The 15,160-nt window shown below is 43.3% G+C and overlaps 2 protein-coding genes and 1 long non-coding RNA gene across 4 annotated transcripts; 2 read left to right on the forward strand and 1 right to left on the reverse strand.

Annotated features, from left to right (window-relative positions):
• Nucleotides 1-941: 941 nt before the first annotated feature.
• On the forward strand, nucleotides 942-3,078 carry LOC135491975 (uncharacterized). The gene is made up of 3 exons (XR_010448002.1): nucleotides 942-1,213; nucleotides 1,472-1,653; nucleotides 2,059-3,078. It is a non-coding gene; the product is annotated as an uncharacterized LOC135491975 (long non-coding RNA).
• Nucleotides 3,078-5,818, reverse strand: LOC135491974 (protein Hikeshi-like). Its single transcript, XM_064777979.1, has 3 exons — nucleotides 5,649-5,818; nucleotides 4,901-5,138; nucleotides 3,078-4,631 (listed from the first exon to the last, which is right to left on the reverse strand). The coding sequence occupies exons 1-3, from the start codon at nucleotides 5,676-5,678 to the stop codon at nucleotides 4,309-4,311; spliced, it is 591 nt and encodes a 196-aa protein (XP_064634049.1). The 5' UTR covers nucleotides 5,679-5,818; the 3' UTR covers nucleotides 3,078-4,308.
• A 5,363-nt stretch (nucleotides 5,819-11,181) lies between these two features.
• On the forward strand, nucleotides 11,182-14,940 carry LOC135492203 (12S rRNA N4-methylcytidine methyltransferase-like). 2 transcript variants are annotated; one of them, XM_064778492.1, is made up of 6 exons: nucleotides 11,182-11,524; nucleotides 12,159-12,547; nucleotides 12,942-13,078; nucleotides 13,297-13,488; nucleotides 13,805-14,002; nucleotides 14,240-14,940. In XM_064778492.1, exons 2-6 carry the CDS (start codon nucleotides 12,221-12,223, stop codon nucleotides 14,658-14,660), a joined length of 1,275 nt encoding a protein of 424 aa, XP_064634562.1. In that variant the 5' UTR covers nucleotides 11,182-11,524; nucleotides 12,159-12,220; the 3' UTR covers nucleotides 14,661-14,940. The 2 variants fall into 2 exon arrangements, with proteins under 2 accessions (XP_064634562.1, XP_064634563.1); XM_064778493.1 differs by having other exon boundaries at nucleotides 12,256-12,547; nucleotides 14,240-14,939.
• The last annotated feature ends 220 nt before the right edge of the window (nucleotides 14,941-15,160 follow it).

Raw genomic sequence — 15,160 nt, forward strand, 5'->3', positions numbered from 1 at the left:
CGATGAAGACAACATGAAGCATATATACTCACAACGACGGTAGATCGGCATGCTATATCCTCGAATGTCAGGGTCAGTTTTGCGCACCTCCCCTCGCACACATCTCAATTTTGACAAAATATATTTACTATGGGATTAACCGCAGGCCAGGAATCATGTCATGTCTCGGCCCGTATTGGTCTGAAGTATAGTAACATGAGTGACCAATAGCTGTAGACGCTAAGTCGGGTTATGGCACTGATTTATTGGAGAGGCCCTCAAGTGTCCCCTTATCTCCATGGTAATGAAGAGCAAAGTCACCATATCCGGCCAACCGATATGACACGGACAAGATGATTCGGGGATTTAGCGCTGTTACCAGGTTACGAGAAGGACGCTCAATTTGAAGACAAAGCCGATCCTATCCCCAGACTATGCTATAACCTGAACCATTCACCCATCTCCAGACGCCTGGATGGACGCAATGATATGTCATCCACCAACAGTCTAACCGTTCTCGAGAAACCCGTTACAATCATTTACAAACCCTTCTCTGTGTCTACAAGCCTCATGACCATCCTGTAGTCACGACAGAAGACTCTGTCGACATAGTTGTACCTCGGACTCTAGAATACCAGAGTGTCCGTGGTTGTGCCAATCACCAAGCCCTACCATATCGCCGTCCAATATCAAGCCACATGTCGATTTGTCGCCAGAAGGACGAATCTTCCAACCGCCAAAAATACAAGGACCCCCCCCCCCCCCAAGTAACTCTGGGTCGCACAAATTATATTTAGAGCCCTTTTGTATTCTTCAATCATCCGTATTGACTAACCTGACCTAGTGCAATGGCCACGCTCAAATGCCTATTGAAATATCATCAACACTATCATAACAATAACCTATATGAAGAAACTGTACATAAACCTCATGTTCATGTTGATCATCCATTGAGAGTTTCGTCCTAATAGCCACAGGAAGACATTGTCGAAACATAAAGACTGAATCAGAGTGTTGTGTATCATACGGACGGCTTTCATGCAGTGACATGGCTACAATATCAACGTCACATAACTTGTGTGTCTGTCCTGTGACAGTAATAATCTAGGAAAATCAGGTGGATGGAGAATACTGGTGGTGACTATCAACAACATCTCTTGGGCAGAACTGATTGAAGTACACGTACTTACTGGGAGAATGTGGATGTTACTTGTCCTAGCGCTTTTTACATCAGGTGAGTGTTAGTAGGTGTGGGGCACTGTGGCTGTCCCTGTGGAGAACACTGTTAGCAGTTATCATTGACTCTTGTGTGTAGGACATTGAAGCTCCTTATCATCATGGCCGTCATCGTTGTTGTCAACATCATCATCATCATCATCGAGGGCCTAGGAGGGACAAGGCCATCCTTGTTCACCAGAACGTTCGGTGTGATATTGAAATAGGAGACAAAACGTATAGGTGGTGTGTGTTAGTTTATTGATTCTCTTGTTAGGTATCCTATGTGACGACACCTTTGAGTGTTACAATTGCGGCAGCAGCGATACGGCGCCTCCAGGGACTGTTTTCCGCGGCCTGACAGCCATTGCCGGCTGCGGAGAGGGGAACTTCAGCGCATCTGACGCGAAGAATTACCGGAGAGGATGCGACACCAAAAACGGCGAAAATATGTGCGCTGTGAGTGGAAGACAAATAGGATAGTTTGCTGATGTGGTGGTTTTAGATACCATACTTTATTGCATACGAGTTGATTAAAGACACGGAGATATCCCGACAGTGACATGGACCCGAACCATTTTTTCGTGGATTGAGTAGGGCAGTTGTGACATCTACTATCATTGTCTCAGGCTGTAGTAGTAGGTTGAACGCACAAACTCTACTTTCAGACCGACAATGGTCTTAGCCCGACTCTATAAAGAGATAGAGATCTGTTAGATCGTTCGTTACCTTGGATATCGTTTGAACTGAGCCCCTGGTTTTGGCAAGTTAGCCTTCCTTGTCCATATATGTACAAACCACTCCCCGTCTAGACTAGCCCGAATGCCGCATCTCTCCTCATATCATGCCTCTCATTCCTTGCAGAAACTTGTCCTCAAGGACATACATGACAGGACATTCATAGAACGCAGATGCTGGGTCTTCAACGACGACTGCACAACCTCCAATACGACAGTGAAAGATACCGTTTACGGAGAGCTAACCGGTGCTATTCATTGCTGTAATAACACTAAAAACTGTAACTCTGCGACGGGACAGTATCAGACCCTTCCTATAGGGGTTATTTGTATGTATGGCGTTGGGTTGTATACTTTACTCCTTATTTTACAAAGTTTATGATGAATTTTTTCAGCCAGAAATGATCTCGCCGGACATAGTTTTAGAACAACACCAATCTTCCAAGTGTAATAGGTTACCTGGACAGGAACGTTGACACCAATGGTTCATCAGCAACCTTCATGATCTCTCTTAGAAACCAACCAACGTAAGGCCGCTGTTTCTCTCCGTCCAGTCACGGTGCTTCTGACAATGACAATGTCTTTTGACATTGTCTCTGTTCCATCCCACTGCTTGTGACATTGTCACTCTTCCGTCCCACTGCTTGTGAGATTGTCACTCTTCCGTCCCACTGCTTGTGACATTGTCTCTGTTCCGTCCCACTGCTTGTGACATTGTCACTCTTCCGTCCCACTGCTTGTGACATTGTCACTGTTCCGTCACACTGCTTGTGACATTGTCACTGTTCCGTCACACTGCTTGTGACATTGTCTCTGTTCCGTCCCACTGCTTGTGACATTGTCACTGTTCCGTCCCACTGCTTGTGACATTGTCACTCTTCCGTCCCACTGCTTGTGACATTGGGTGATATGAATAAAGACTAGCAAATGCTTTTATCTAAAACTCCATGTACATTTACACTACACCTTTCTGTACAAAATTGAAGTAAAAGCATATGCTAGACTTTATTCACATCAGCCAATGTCACACTTGCGTCACACTGCTTGTGACATTGTCACTCTTCCGTCACACTGCTTGTGACATTGTCTCTATATTGGTCATGTGTTGCTGAACAATTACTGGAAATAAACTGATTAATATAACTGACTAATTGTTGTAGTAATGATTTATTGTTATCAGGCAGGTAGTGTAGCACTGAACCTCTTCATTCATCCCACATTTTCTCTCCTTGAACAACTGTGGGGTGACTTTGTACAATGGGCCATCTTTGACCAGCAGCCAGAAAACGTGCCTTGACCATCAATGGTCAATTGATCTCTTCATCTCCAAAGAGCACCTCAGAATAGTGAGAATATCAACCCTTGAATCATACATGGAGTTTCAAGGTCGACAAACATCTGGCGGAGAGTGTCCAAAGAGGCAAATTTGCCCCCCCCTCTGCTCAAGATCACCCAATGTGACAGTGCCTTTTTCAAAATATAAACCTCACAGTTACAAGCAACATGTACTTAATATATTCATACACAAAATGTATTACAAAACCACACCAGCTGGGTGCCTCAGTTGCTTTATATATAGCACCAAGCAAATAGGAGATGAATTTCAATCTAATAGTCAGCCAACAGTTTCACAGTGGTGGATCCACATGCCCCCCCCCCTTCTAAATTCGCCACTGGTTTCAGACCCAATAATCGTCAAAGACTTCAGGGAAGACATCAAATCAGCTGAAAAATGCAACTGGAATGGTTGTTATCTCCAACACGACCAAAAAGTCAATAAATATAATTCCGTGTTCTATTTTTAAAATGCATGTAGCTGTTGGATTCAGAACTAAAACATTCATGCAGAAAGCTTACATACGGTAAAAGTTACACACCCATTGCCAATCACAACAACGGGTAATAGCATTGCAATGTGCCGAGCATGATTACTCTCACAAAGTTGACAGATGCCATCACAATTCATTTCCCCATCATAGAGACATAGATTCACACACAGCATTACAATATAAAACCGATTAAAAGCTGGAATCATTATTTTGCTCCTTCCAAATCAAGTTAGGCTCAATGCAATTTGGGAAAGTGGACGAATCTAATGATAAGGCACTTTCCTTAGATAAATGAGGGATGTTATAACAAAAAGATGGCAGCAAAAGTTAGGAGGCCAATACAGTATAAGTCTGACCATTTAAACTTCATACACATCAGGTCCTTTATTGTGTAAAAGCACAATTTATAGCTGCTACCTTTTGGTAATAAAGTCCCTCACTGCTTTCACCCACAGTAAGCGGGCCCCACCAAAAGGCAGTGCTAGTAAGATCTCTCTTGAGTAAAACAATGATAAAACAGAATGTGATATAAAATCTGACACTCCAAATCAGCTTCTCCAGAAATTGGGGTTCATTTCCATTTTCCTTTGAAAACTTTCATACCATTTATGTAATGCACTTAGTGGAACAAAGGTCTCATTTGGCTGTTGCGTCATCTGTGCTTGTGTAACACCAAAGGAAGATACATAATTGTAGCAATTCTCCAACATTTTCGTCGTAAATTCTACAAAGGAAGTCACCATTTTCGTTGTTGATTCTGTAACTGGTGTTTGCTGGGCTATCTCTCCAAGTGTTTCGACCGAGACACCGATCTGTGCACCGTGTGACAGGGCAGCATGACTCTCGAAGGGATGGGCACCAACTTCAGCATCTGCAACAACAGAACACACATCATTATTAGTGGACAGGCTATTTTTAGAAAATGTCAGCTTTGTATAATAGCCTTGAAGTATCTATATGACACCATCAAAAAGTGCTTTCAGGGGCTTCCCAAAGAAGGTTAAGTTTCTTGTGCTTTCTATTATTGGCTCAAACTCATCAAAATATGCAAGTCACTATAAACTTGATGTTAACTTTTGCTTACATACTTAATTTGCTTACATTACAAACATTTCTGCCAATTTTTTAAGAAATACACACCTTTCTTCAGGTTGGATATCTTGAATATTGCACTAGGCTTGCTATTTGTGATGTGACCAATGAGCTGCCAGCCTGGAGTGCCATCGGCCGAGGGCCAACTAAAGTAAACGGCTCCTCCCATAGTGTCAGGGAATGGTACCTGGCCTGTCATGAACACTACGATGTGGTTGATACTATCTGCATCAGGGATGTTGAACAGAAATTGAGTTTCACTGGTTTGGATGAACTCAGTTTGCACCTGGAAAAGACGATACGGACATGATCACTCAATCAATTCATCATATATTTATCATGAAATGTATTTTCATTTTGGACAAGTGGTATGTCGATGAGTCAATGTCTGCATTGTCAGGCAAATAGATTGATCATTCTCATCTTGGGGTTTGTTATTACATCCTACCTACAGCAGACCGTGTTACCGTCCATCTATGCCCTCCCCACCAAGCGACAATGCAAGCAATAGCAAGGCCACATCACAAGACACCCAATTCAAGGACGTCATGGTGATGGTAGGTTGTTTCGTCCTTTCGGTCAACTGCGGCAATCAATCTGACAGCTCAGTCAGCTGTATGTAATATGAACATATCTATTCACACCTCGTTGTAAAATGACTGGAGGTGTGAAGCACTGCAGCAATAGGCGATAAACAGTCACCTGCACCAATACATGACCATGTATAACAGGTATAACATCTAAACATGTATTGTATGTTTTGTGTATCACAACATGACACAATACATTTGCTTACCAAACGACCAGCCACAAGAATCCCGAACATTTGTGTGTGTTGATTCTGTGTAGCCTATATAAAAGTTTTAATTACACAGGTTCGTACTGGTATTGATATCTTCGAACCGGAGAATTTTGATCGGAAAAGCGGAGAACTTTCTACAAATTCTCTGAAACTTGTTTATTTACATCGCCTCGTTTTCAAAACCGGAACCACGTGCTTTTCATCATTCCATTCATCTTGACGTAATCAGTGGTTACTGGTATACAAGGTAGAAGTAGAGAAAAAAGCTGGCACCCGAGCTGAGCCTCCGTTAAAATGGGGGAGGACACTGCCTTATAAGGGGATTTGAACTCTGTAGTTCGCCTCAGTCTAACTTCACGGGCAAGCTACGAAAGTGGTTGTAACATGAAGTTATGAAAAAAGCTATTTTTTCTCAAGTCACGTCTTACTTTCATGGTTGGTGTTTTTTTAATTTCCGGTTTGTTTCGTAACTAAACTGCAATTTCAGTCACTTGCATTGCTCTTCTTTTTGATTATTTGGGTAATTACGATATCTATGTGTTTTCTTATTAATTGATTTTTTAGCATAAAAGTGATGTTGTATATTTTGCGTTGTTTTGTTTTCCCATGGGCAGAGTAATCCGTTTGACACTCCTCTCCTTTTCGTCACTGGACCCGTATAAAACTAGGTTTACAATTCCCTTACCGTCAACGTCGCCCAGCCGGAGACGGGTGCCAAGATTTTTATCGTCATCGGATGCGCATCCGACATGTCACTAGCTTTACAGTTGCCTTATCGCCGTCGCCGGAGACGGTTGCCACGAGATTTACAGTTCTTTAAGGGTTTCGGGGGACGACTCAGGCATGCGAGCCCCGTCGGCGGAACCCCAGGCCCGCCCTCTCACCATGGTGAGTTCAGAGTTTACCATGCACACCATGGTAAAGTATTTCACCGTCCCAATTCACTATGGTGAAGTGCTGTCAGTTTGCCATGGTGAAATTGAGACACATTTATCCTAAGGGTAGGCACCCCTACACCAACACCACTTCTCAACCCCAAGACTTGACCTGACCCAATGTATGCCAGCCCTTATCAGCCCAGGAACTCCCCAACCCAAGGAAAATCATGAAGGCCATCGCACTATTGTCCGTCTTCTGTCATGGTACAGGCAACGGCAATTGCGATTGGTGAAATCCCAATATCTTTCTGTCTGCATGGTCTGTGGGATGTGGAAACAATCAACCTCTGCCAGCTCCTTATCTATTCAGATTGTGAAGGCCTTGACACAACATAAAAACTCTGACGCGAAACAACTACCCTCTGCCAGCTGGTTATCTGGTCAGGTTGGGAAGACCTTGACACAACCTAAAAATTACACAAAGGTTACCGCTAATGAACTTTGGAGACGACAGGACAGCCTACGTAACAACCAACCTCTTCCAGCTGGATATCTGGTCAGGTTGGGAAGACATTGACACAACCTTCAAAGGGTCCTTTAGCTGTACAAGACAACATTACACTGTGATACAAGACAACTGATTTGGTTGTACCGTGTGGTAATCATCTCACAAGGACGGAAAATGGAACAACCAACCTCTTCCAGCTGGTTATCTGGTCAGGTTGGGAAGTCATTGACACAACTTCAAATGGTCATTTAGCTGTACAAGACAACTGATTTGGTTGTACCGTGGTAATCATCTCACAAGGACGGACACCCCCCCCCCCCCCCCACCTCCATAGTCAAGGGGGCCGCAGGCGCGTTCCCGATTTTTCGGGAAAAGGGGGTTAATTTTCACTCTTGTTTCGGGGAAAAATCCCCGAAAAATCAATAAAATAGGGGTGTTATTACTGCTATTTTCCCTTCAAAAACTGAAAATAGGGGTATATTTTCTCATGTTTTCCTTCCCTGGGTCTTCTGAGGATCCTCAGCAGCAAGGAGATGATGTTCAGGAACACGTTATGCATTTCCATGAAGATCCTGATGGGGATGTGAACTTTGCTGCTCCAGAAGTGCAGACCCACCTTAGACATGTTGCTCAGGAAGCCCTTGATGATGATGAAGAGGAAACACAGCCTGCTATCACCAAGGTATCAAACACAATCCTCGGGGTAGGGATCCAAGACTCCCTTCAATTAGGGGGGTAAGATCAAATCCTTCCTTCAAATAGGGGGTCAATTAATTTCCTCACAAAAGCCCGCAAATAGGGGGTACAAAAAAATGCTGTTTCCTTCCATTAGGGGGTGATTTTAAAACTTGGGAACAAGCCTATGTACCCCCTAAATAAGGGGAGTGGGGGGGGGGGGGGGCGGGGACGGACAATGGAACAACCAACCTCTGCCAGCTGGTTATCTGATCTCACGAGACTGGCAGTACACAATATCTACCTGACAACTCTTTAAGTACAACTTGAGTACTACTTGGGACCACAGTCATCTTAAACGTGCCACCAAAATGACGTCAATATCTACATAAAAATACTTTACTTGATCAATTTATCTGCAGTGTAATTTTGGAAAGAAGCCCTCAAATTCGTTGTCAGTCCTCGTTTGATTTTTAGCCGTAGCACTAGCAGCCAATAGCTGGTCTCAAATCATCCACAACAATCAACAGAACATTGGGTTTCTGGGAATGTGCGATACCTGAAACAAATGCCAACACAACCGAGATGAAAGTGGATACAGAATTGTGACAAAGATACTGATGATAACATCACACATGCCAATGGAGTATTTAATTGTGCTGGCTCCTCAATTAGAAATTACTCGAAGAGAAATTTGTCCAAGAGACATCTCCAATAATCATATGGGCAGTCTCATCAGTCAGTCGGTCCTAAAGACATTTCTAATAAACATGGGGACAATCTCTTCCGAGTGGTAATCTGTCCAATTGACCACGACCAAGTATCTGATTTATAGTAGGGGCCTATATGTAGACTAGGCCTGTGGTCTGCTGGTATGACCCATATTTTGGGTATTGTAAAATTGTTATGACAAATATATTTAAAAAACTCTTACATAAGAATATTAATTGGTGTAATAGGTATCTATCGATAAAATCAAGATCACTTTCAGGTTGATATTTCTTGAGATGAAAACGAAAGAACATATTAGTGAAGGCACATTAGCAAAACCAAAATATTGATCTTTCAGAAATTAGTTAGGTATCAAACTTTCGTTTATCTGCTCAACGTTTTGAAGTGGTCGTGATCGCGTAATAGACGAACGCCTGCTGACCAAATACTCGTAGCACAGTGACATGTGCATATCTTTGCTAATTTTGACTATTTTGTTATACAGCCATGTATATGCAACATAGTTAATTTATTCTAAGATATGCATGCATGCATGCCATGGTGACCAATATTGAGGATCACCGATTGTTGATGTCTGGGGCATGACCTATCCTCCCATACAGCCATTGCATGCCCCTACATCCTCTATATAATGGTACCGGTACTGTTTACATCAGTCAAGGAGACACATATTGATGGATACCATCGGTATGTGGTCTTGAGAAGCCGGTGTAACATCTGTGGTTGTTTCCCATGTGTCAGTGTTTCCAAACAATAGGCAGCTAGAGAGACCACGACTTTTCAATGGGGGGGATACACAGAAAAACTTGTCAATCTATTTTTGAGCGTTCCCAAACAATGAGGGGAAACACTCAAAAACAGAAACACTCAAAAACATTACACCGGTTCCAATGACCACTCGTACTCTGGAAAGAAGCTGAGATTGCTCTGGGACTCGCGAGTCCCCACGGGCCCGGCTATAAAACACCGGCACCCCGACATGCTCGTCTTCTATGAGAAGGAAAAGGAGGTCCTAATCATCGAGATAGCTGTCAGCTCCGACAGACACGTCCTAGCACGTGCGGAGGAGAAACGATCGAAGTACTGTGGCTGTGACTATCTCATCTCTCTCATCATGTTGTCAACACGGTGGAGCAGCCAGGACTGATTCGGCCTGGCTGTGACTTCCTCATCTCTCTCACCATGTTGACAACTTGGCAGAGCAGCCAAGACTAATTTGGCCTGGCTGTGACTGTCTCATCTCTCTCACCATATTAACGACTAGGCAGTGCGGCGAAGACTGATGCCGCCTGGCTGTGACTGTCTCATCTCTCTCACCATATAGACAACTTGGCAGAGCAGCCAAGACTGATTTGGCCTGGCTGTGACTGTCTCTCATCTCTCTCACCATATTAACAACTAGGCAGTGCGGCGAAGATTGATGCGGCCTGGCTGTGACTGTCTCATCACTCTCACCATGTTGTCAACACGGTGGAGCAGCCAGGACTGATTCGGCCTGGTTGTGACTTCCTCATCTCTCTCATCATGTTGTCAACACGGTGGAGCAGCCAGGACTGATTCGGCCTGGCTGTGACTGCCTCATCTCTTTCACCATGTTGACAACTTGGCAGAGCAGCCAAGACTGATTTGGCCTGGCTGTGACTGTCTCATCTCTCTCACCATAATTATTGTCAACACGGTGGAGCAGCCAGAACTGATTCGGCCTGGCTCTGACTGTCCCATCTCTCTCGCCTTATTAACAATTAGGCAGTGCGGCGAAGATTGATGCGGCCTGGCTGTGACTGTCTCATCACTCGCATCATGTTGTCAACACGGTGGAGCAGCCAGGACTGATTCGGCCTGGTTGTGACTTCCTCATCTCTCTCATCATGTTGTCAACACGGTGGAGCAGCCAGGACTGATTCGGCCTGGCTGTGACTTCCTCATCTCTCTCACCATGTTGACAACTTGGCAGAGCAGCCAAGACTTTTTTTGCCTGGCTGTGACTGTCTCATCTCTCTCATCATGTTGTCAGCACGATGGAGGAGCCAGGACTGTCAAACAGTTGTGTGAGCTCACTAGAGCTTGCACTTACATAATAGTGTAAAACTAAAATTTATATAATATATATATATGTATATAAAACCGTCATCGGATGCGCATCCGATATGCCACGAGATCCTTTACCGTCAATTCCCTTACCGTCTTCGGATGCGCATCCGATATGCCACGAGATCCTTCACCGTCAATTCCCTTACCATCTTCGGATCCGATACGCCACGAGATCCTTCACCGTCAATTCCCTTACCGTCTTCGGATGCGCATCCGATATGCCACGAGATCCTTTACCGTCAATTTCTTTACCGTCATCGGATGCGCATCCGATATGCCACGAGATCCTTCACCGTCAATTCCCTTACCGTCTTCGGATGCGCATCCGATATGCCACGAGATCCTTTACCGTCAATTTCTTTACCGTCATCGGATGCGCATCCGATATGCCACGAGTTTTTTTGTTACCTCACCGTCAATTCCTATACCGTCATGGATGCCACGAGCTTTGTTCGCGTTGTAAAGGTTTCGGGGATACGACTAATGCATGCGAGCACCGTCGGCGGAACCCCAAACCGCCCTCTCGATCTATCCGTAAGAACAAATCACTCTCGTGACCGTCACATTTACGGACTCCGGACCTCCAGACTTTAGAGACCGAGCTTTTCTTTACCTTACAATTACTGTATACTCGGCGCTCACTTATATGTGTTGTTTTTTTCACATACATTGTTCTCGTGGTTTACGGAAAAGTAGGCCTAAAATGTTATAGTGTCTAAAAACAATATTCAGTTAATGGAATTACACTTTTTTCCATTACTGCTTGCTTGATATTGCCCTAACAACTTTTTCATGAATCAATTTTGAGCATTATGTTTACAACGTAGTTATTATAGCACGAATTATGAGTCTAAAATGCCAAATACTTGCAACTATTATGTTAATCACTGAAATCTTAGTGTACTAATTGCTCGCTATAAGCTAGGTTATTGCGCCCCTAAACCAACGTACTGACAACGCTACCTCCCCGGAACTCAAACTTTAACGTGAGTTAATTGTAATCTTACTCTCTATATACCAAAGTGATTTAGGCCTACCTAGGAATACAGTTGCACTTCACTGAAAACTAATGATGTGTTGATGAGTTCAATGAATCCTTCGATTCCTTTGGTTTTCTTGGCGAACTGACGTCCGACAATCAATGACCCGTTGACGTGTACCTGCAATACGCCATTGCCGTAGTGTGTAAACAGATCTAATTTTGGACGAAACTCAGCCCCTCGCAAACTTTGGTCCATTTCGCCAATGATGACACTGCTCTCTAGACTGTACCACAGGACTTTAAGCTCTAGCAGTGCAAACAAGAGTCAAGACAAATGTCCGCTGCCAGCCGCTGCTGGACCAACCCCCTCGCCCGCCCCCATCATGATAATCAGATTCAGAGGCCTGGCTGAGCCTTGAAATTGCATGTGATGCCAACAGAATTGTGACGACGTGTAGGCTATATTATAGTGAGCTGAAAACCTCAATGTAAAACGACTAATCATGGAATGGAGTTTGTGGCATATGAACTATAGTCTTGGACTTACTTGACAGGTTGTAACTTCTGGCTAGCCACGCCTGGGCTACAGTCCTGTTTAAGTTTATTAGTCTCATTCATAGTTGACCTGTATTTTTCAGGAATTACCTTGATAAGATCTTTCCTATGAAAACAGACCTTAGATGTTATCTGCTGTCACAAGATGGAGTTCAGTAAACTTTGTATATGCTTTGCCAGGTGGTCAAGCTCCAATCAGATGACGGAACTTGTGCGGTTGAATAGAAGCAGACTTCACTCAACATTACGCACTGCTAGTCACAAAACATGGTCACTATCTGAACCTCTCAACTTGTCCTTTTTGAAAGGACTTGGTACATCTCAACTGTCTGCCAGATCATATTGTGCTTCCCAAGACAGAGAATTATCGGAACTTCGGCATTCTCAACCGAAAGAGAGCACGAGACGTACGCTGCATATTCCTGTCATGAAAGATGAAGTCTTGCAGATTTTGAATCCACAAAGTGGCCAGGTATGAGTATAACAAATCTACAGAGTTTGGAACATGACAATGGTACACACCTCACAGAATGAAACGCCAGATTGATTCTTTTGTTGGGTTCATGATACCTCAAATATTGTCATCCTCCTGTCTCGTTCTATGAGGCGTGTAAGATATTTGTTGCAGAGAATGACCTCTTTGTTACTAACGGTATTACATGTAAGATGCTGTTTAGTTGACTTATCATAGTGTGCAGGTAGAGGGGACCTTCAGTGAGCTGCTGGCAGTAGACACAATGGTGTAATCATAACATGCTTGCACTATTACCAAGTGAGAGAGAGAGAGTATGCAGAAGCAGAGAGTTCGAGACTATTGCACAATCTGTGTTCAAATGTCTCTTTCACTGCTGATTGTCTCTTTTCAGGTTTTTCTTGATATGACATTTGGTGCTGGTGGCCACACTCAGTCTATCCTCGAGACATATCCTGGTGTGAAAGTAATAGCGTTGGACCGTGATCCTTTGGCTTATCGAATAGGCACTGAATTGCAAAAATATTATGGGTAAGAATGTCTTCTTTGAAGTACATGGTCAGGGAGGGGGCCCAGTGCAAGTTACAGTCATTACAGTGAATATTGATGATGTGTACATGCCCTTCCTACAGGAAGTGCAATAAAAAGAAACCAGCATTATAACATTGTAATATTCAGATCAGAGAAGTCACTCTCTACATGTATTTTCATCATTTTGGTTTATTTTATGATTATCTTGAATATTACAGAGACAGACTCATTCCAGTCCAAGGTAGATTCAGTGAGGTAGAGGACTTGTTGAGGGATATCGGCATTGAGGAGAGTTCCCTTGATGGTGCATTGTTTGACTGTGGTGTCAGCTCCATGCAGTTCGAAACGGCGAAGAGAGGGTTCTCCTTGGTCAGAGATGGGCCCCTAGATATGAGGATGGACTGGAATAGGTGAGGTGATGTCCTTTTTGTTGATATTATTAGAAAACTCCAAGAGATTTGATTGACCTGAAATCAAGGGATTTGGCCGACCGGCATTTGCATGGTAGGCTGGAGCTCAGAATGAAGTGCATCTTTATCCTAACAGCAGGAGTGACTGTCTCACAAATGTTCAGAAGATGTTAGATAACCTGACCAACAGGGTTATAGCAGAGGCTGTTGTTCTTGCAGACCTTCAACTGGCAATCATAGTACTGTAATACCTATGAATAGCCATTTACTGGTAATGTTGCATAATCCTTTACTATTGTTCTAAACTTGTTCTTAGGGATCCTGCCAAGCCAACTGCAGCTGATGTAGTGAACCATTTAAATCAACAAGGTCTGTACGAAATACTGAAGAAATATGGAGAGGAGAAAAAGGCACGAGTTATAGCCCAGGCAATTATTGATGCCAGGTATACATATGGGAAGTTCAAGACAACAAAGGAGTTGGCTCAAGTGGTAGAGTCTGTCTTTATGGAGGGGTGAGTGTTTTTAAATGTTTTTCAATAAAATCTCAATAAAAATCAGAGCAATGATAGTTTAAAATAGTGAAATAAAGACAGGTTGTGACTTTGTCTCAGGTGGAAGTGGAATTTGTCAGAAACTGATCAACATAGAGAAAAAAGAACAACCAACCAGTCTTTTCTGACTGGGTTTCATTGACATAAGTTTCTCTAAACTTAGCAAGATAACACCATATCTTCCTACAACTTTTTCAGAGCTTATCGTAAAGACAAACTGATGAGGCATGCTCATGTGGCAACAAAGACTTTCCAAGCGCTGCGGATCTTCGTCAATGATGAACTAAATGAACTCTACAATGGTTTAGAACAAGTCTATAAACTATTGAAACCAGGGACAGGGCGGTGTGTGGCCATTTCCTTCCATTCCCTGGAGGATCGCATCATCAAGAGACATTTTCACGGTATCGATATCGACACGGACAAAAATATGACAGTGTCTGACCAAATGAGATTGCGGAGTTACGGTGTTTCTCATAGTTGGGACGAGATGGCTGATATAGTTGAATCAAAATGGACACCATTGAGTAAGAGGATTTCATTGGCTAGTGAATTGGAAGTCCATCAGAATCCAAGATCAAGGTCAGCAAAATTAAGAGCCGCTATAAAGACATCTTGATGACAGTCCTGAAAGAGTTTGTTGTGAATAAGGACCGGGGACAACTTATCATTTGTTAGATGAACACGATTTGTAGTGAACTTGTGTTTCATGAGAACTGATCATGTAGAAGTTGCATTGTTGTAATAAAACATTTTTTACCTTCAAATGTTTGCCTCAAAGTCTTACCAATCTTGCTGGTCTACATGTATATGATTAGGTTATTTATTGTTCAAGAAGACTTCAGATGCATCTTGAGCAAACACTAGTGGAGGTGCTATGTGATGTGTTTGGTCAGATCTCAAGCTTGTTCCTTTGTCATAGACCAAGTGACAAGATGGTTCCATTAGCATCTCATTTGGACTTTACTTTGCTGTCATACTTCACGACGTCAATGACAATGATTGGTCTGGGAAGATACAGAGAGAATTTCCTTTTGGATGATGGACATGTGCTGCACCTCCGCAGCAGAGTTGACTCGCTTGTCTTTAGTCATTCGTCACATCCTATGGACAATAACT

The sequence above is a fragment of the Lineus longissimus genome, chromosome 8 (genome assembly GCF_910592395.1).
Source record: "Lineus longissimus chromosome 8, tnLinLong1.2, whole genome shotgun sequence".
NCBI lineage: Eukaryota > Metazoa > Nemertea > Pilidiophora > Heteronemertea > Lineidae > Lineus > Lineus longissimus.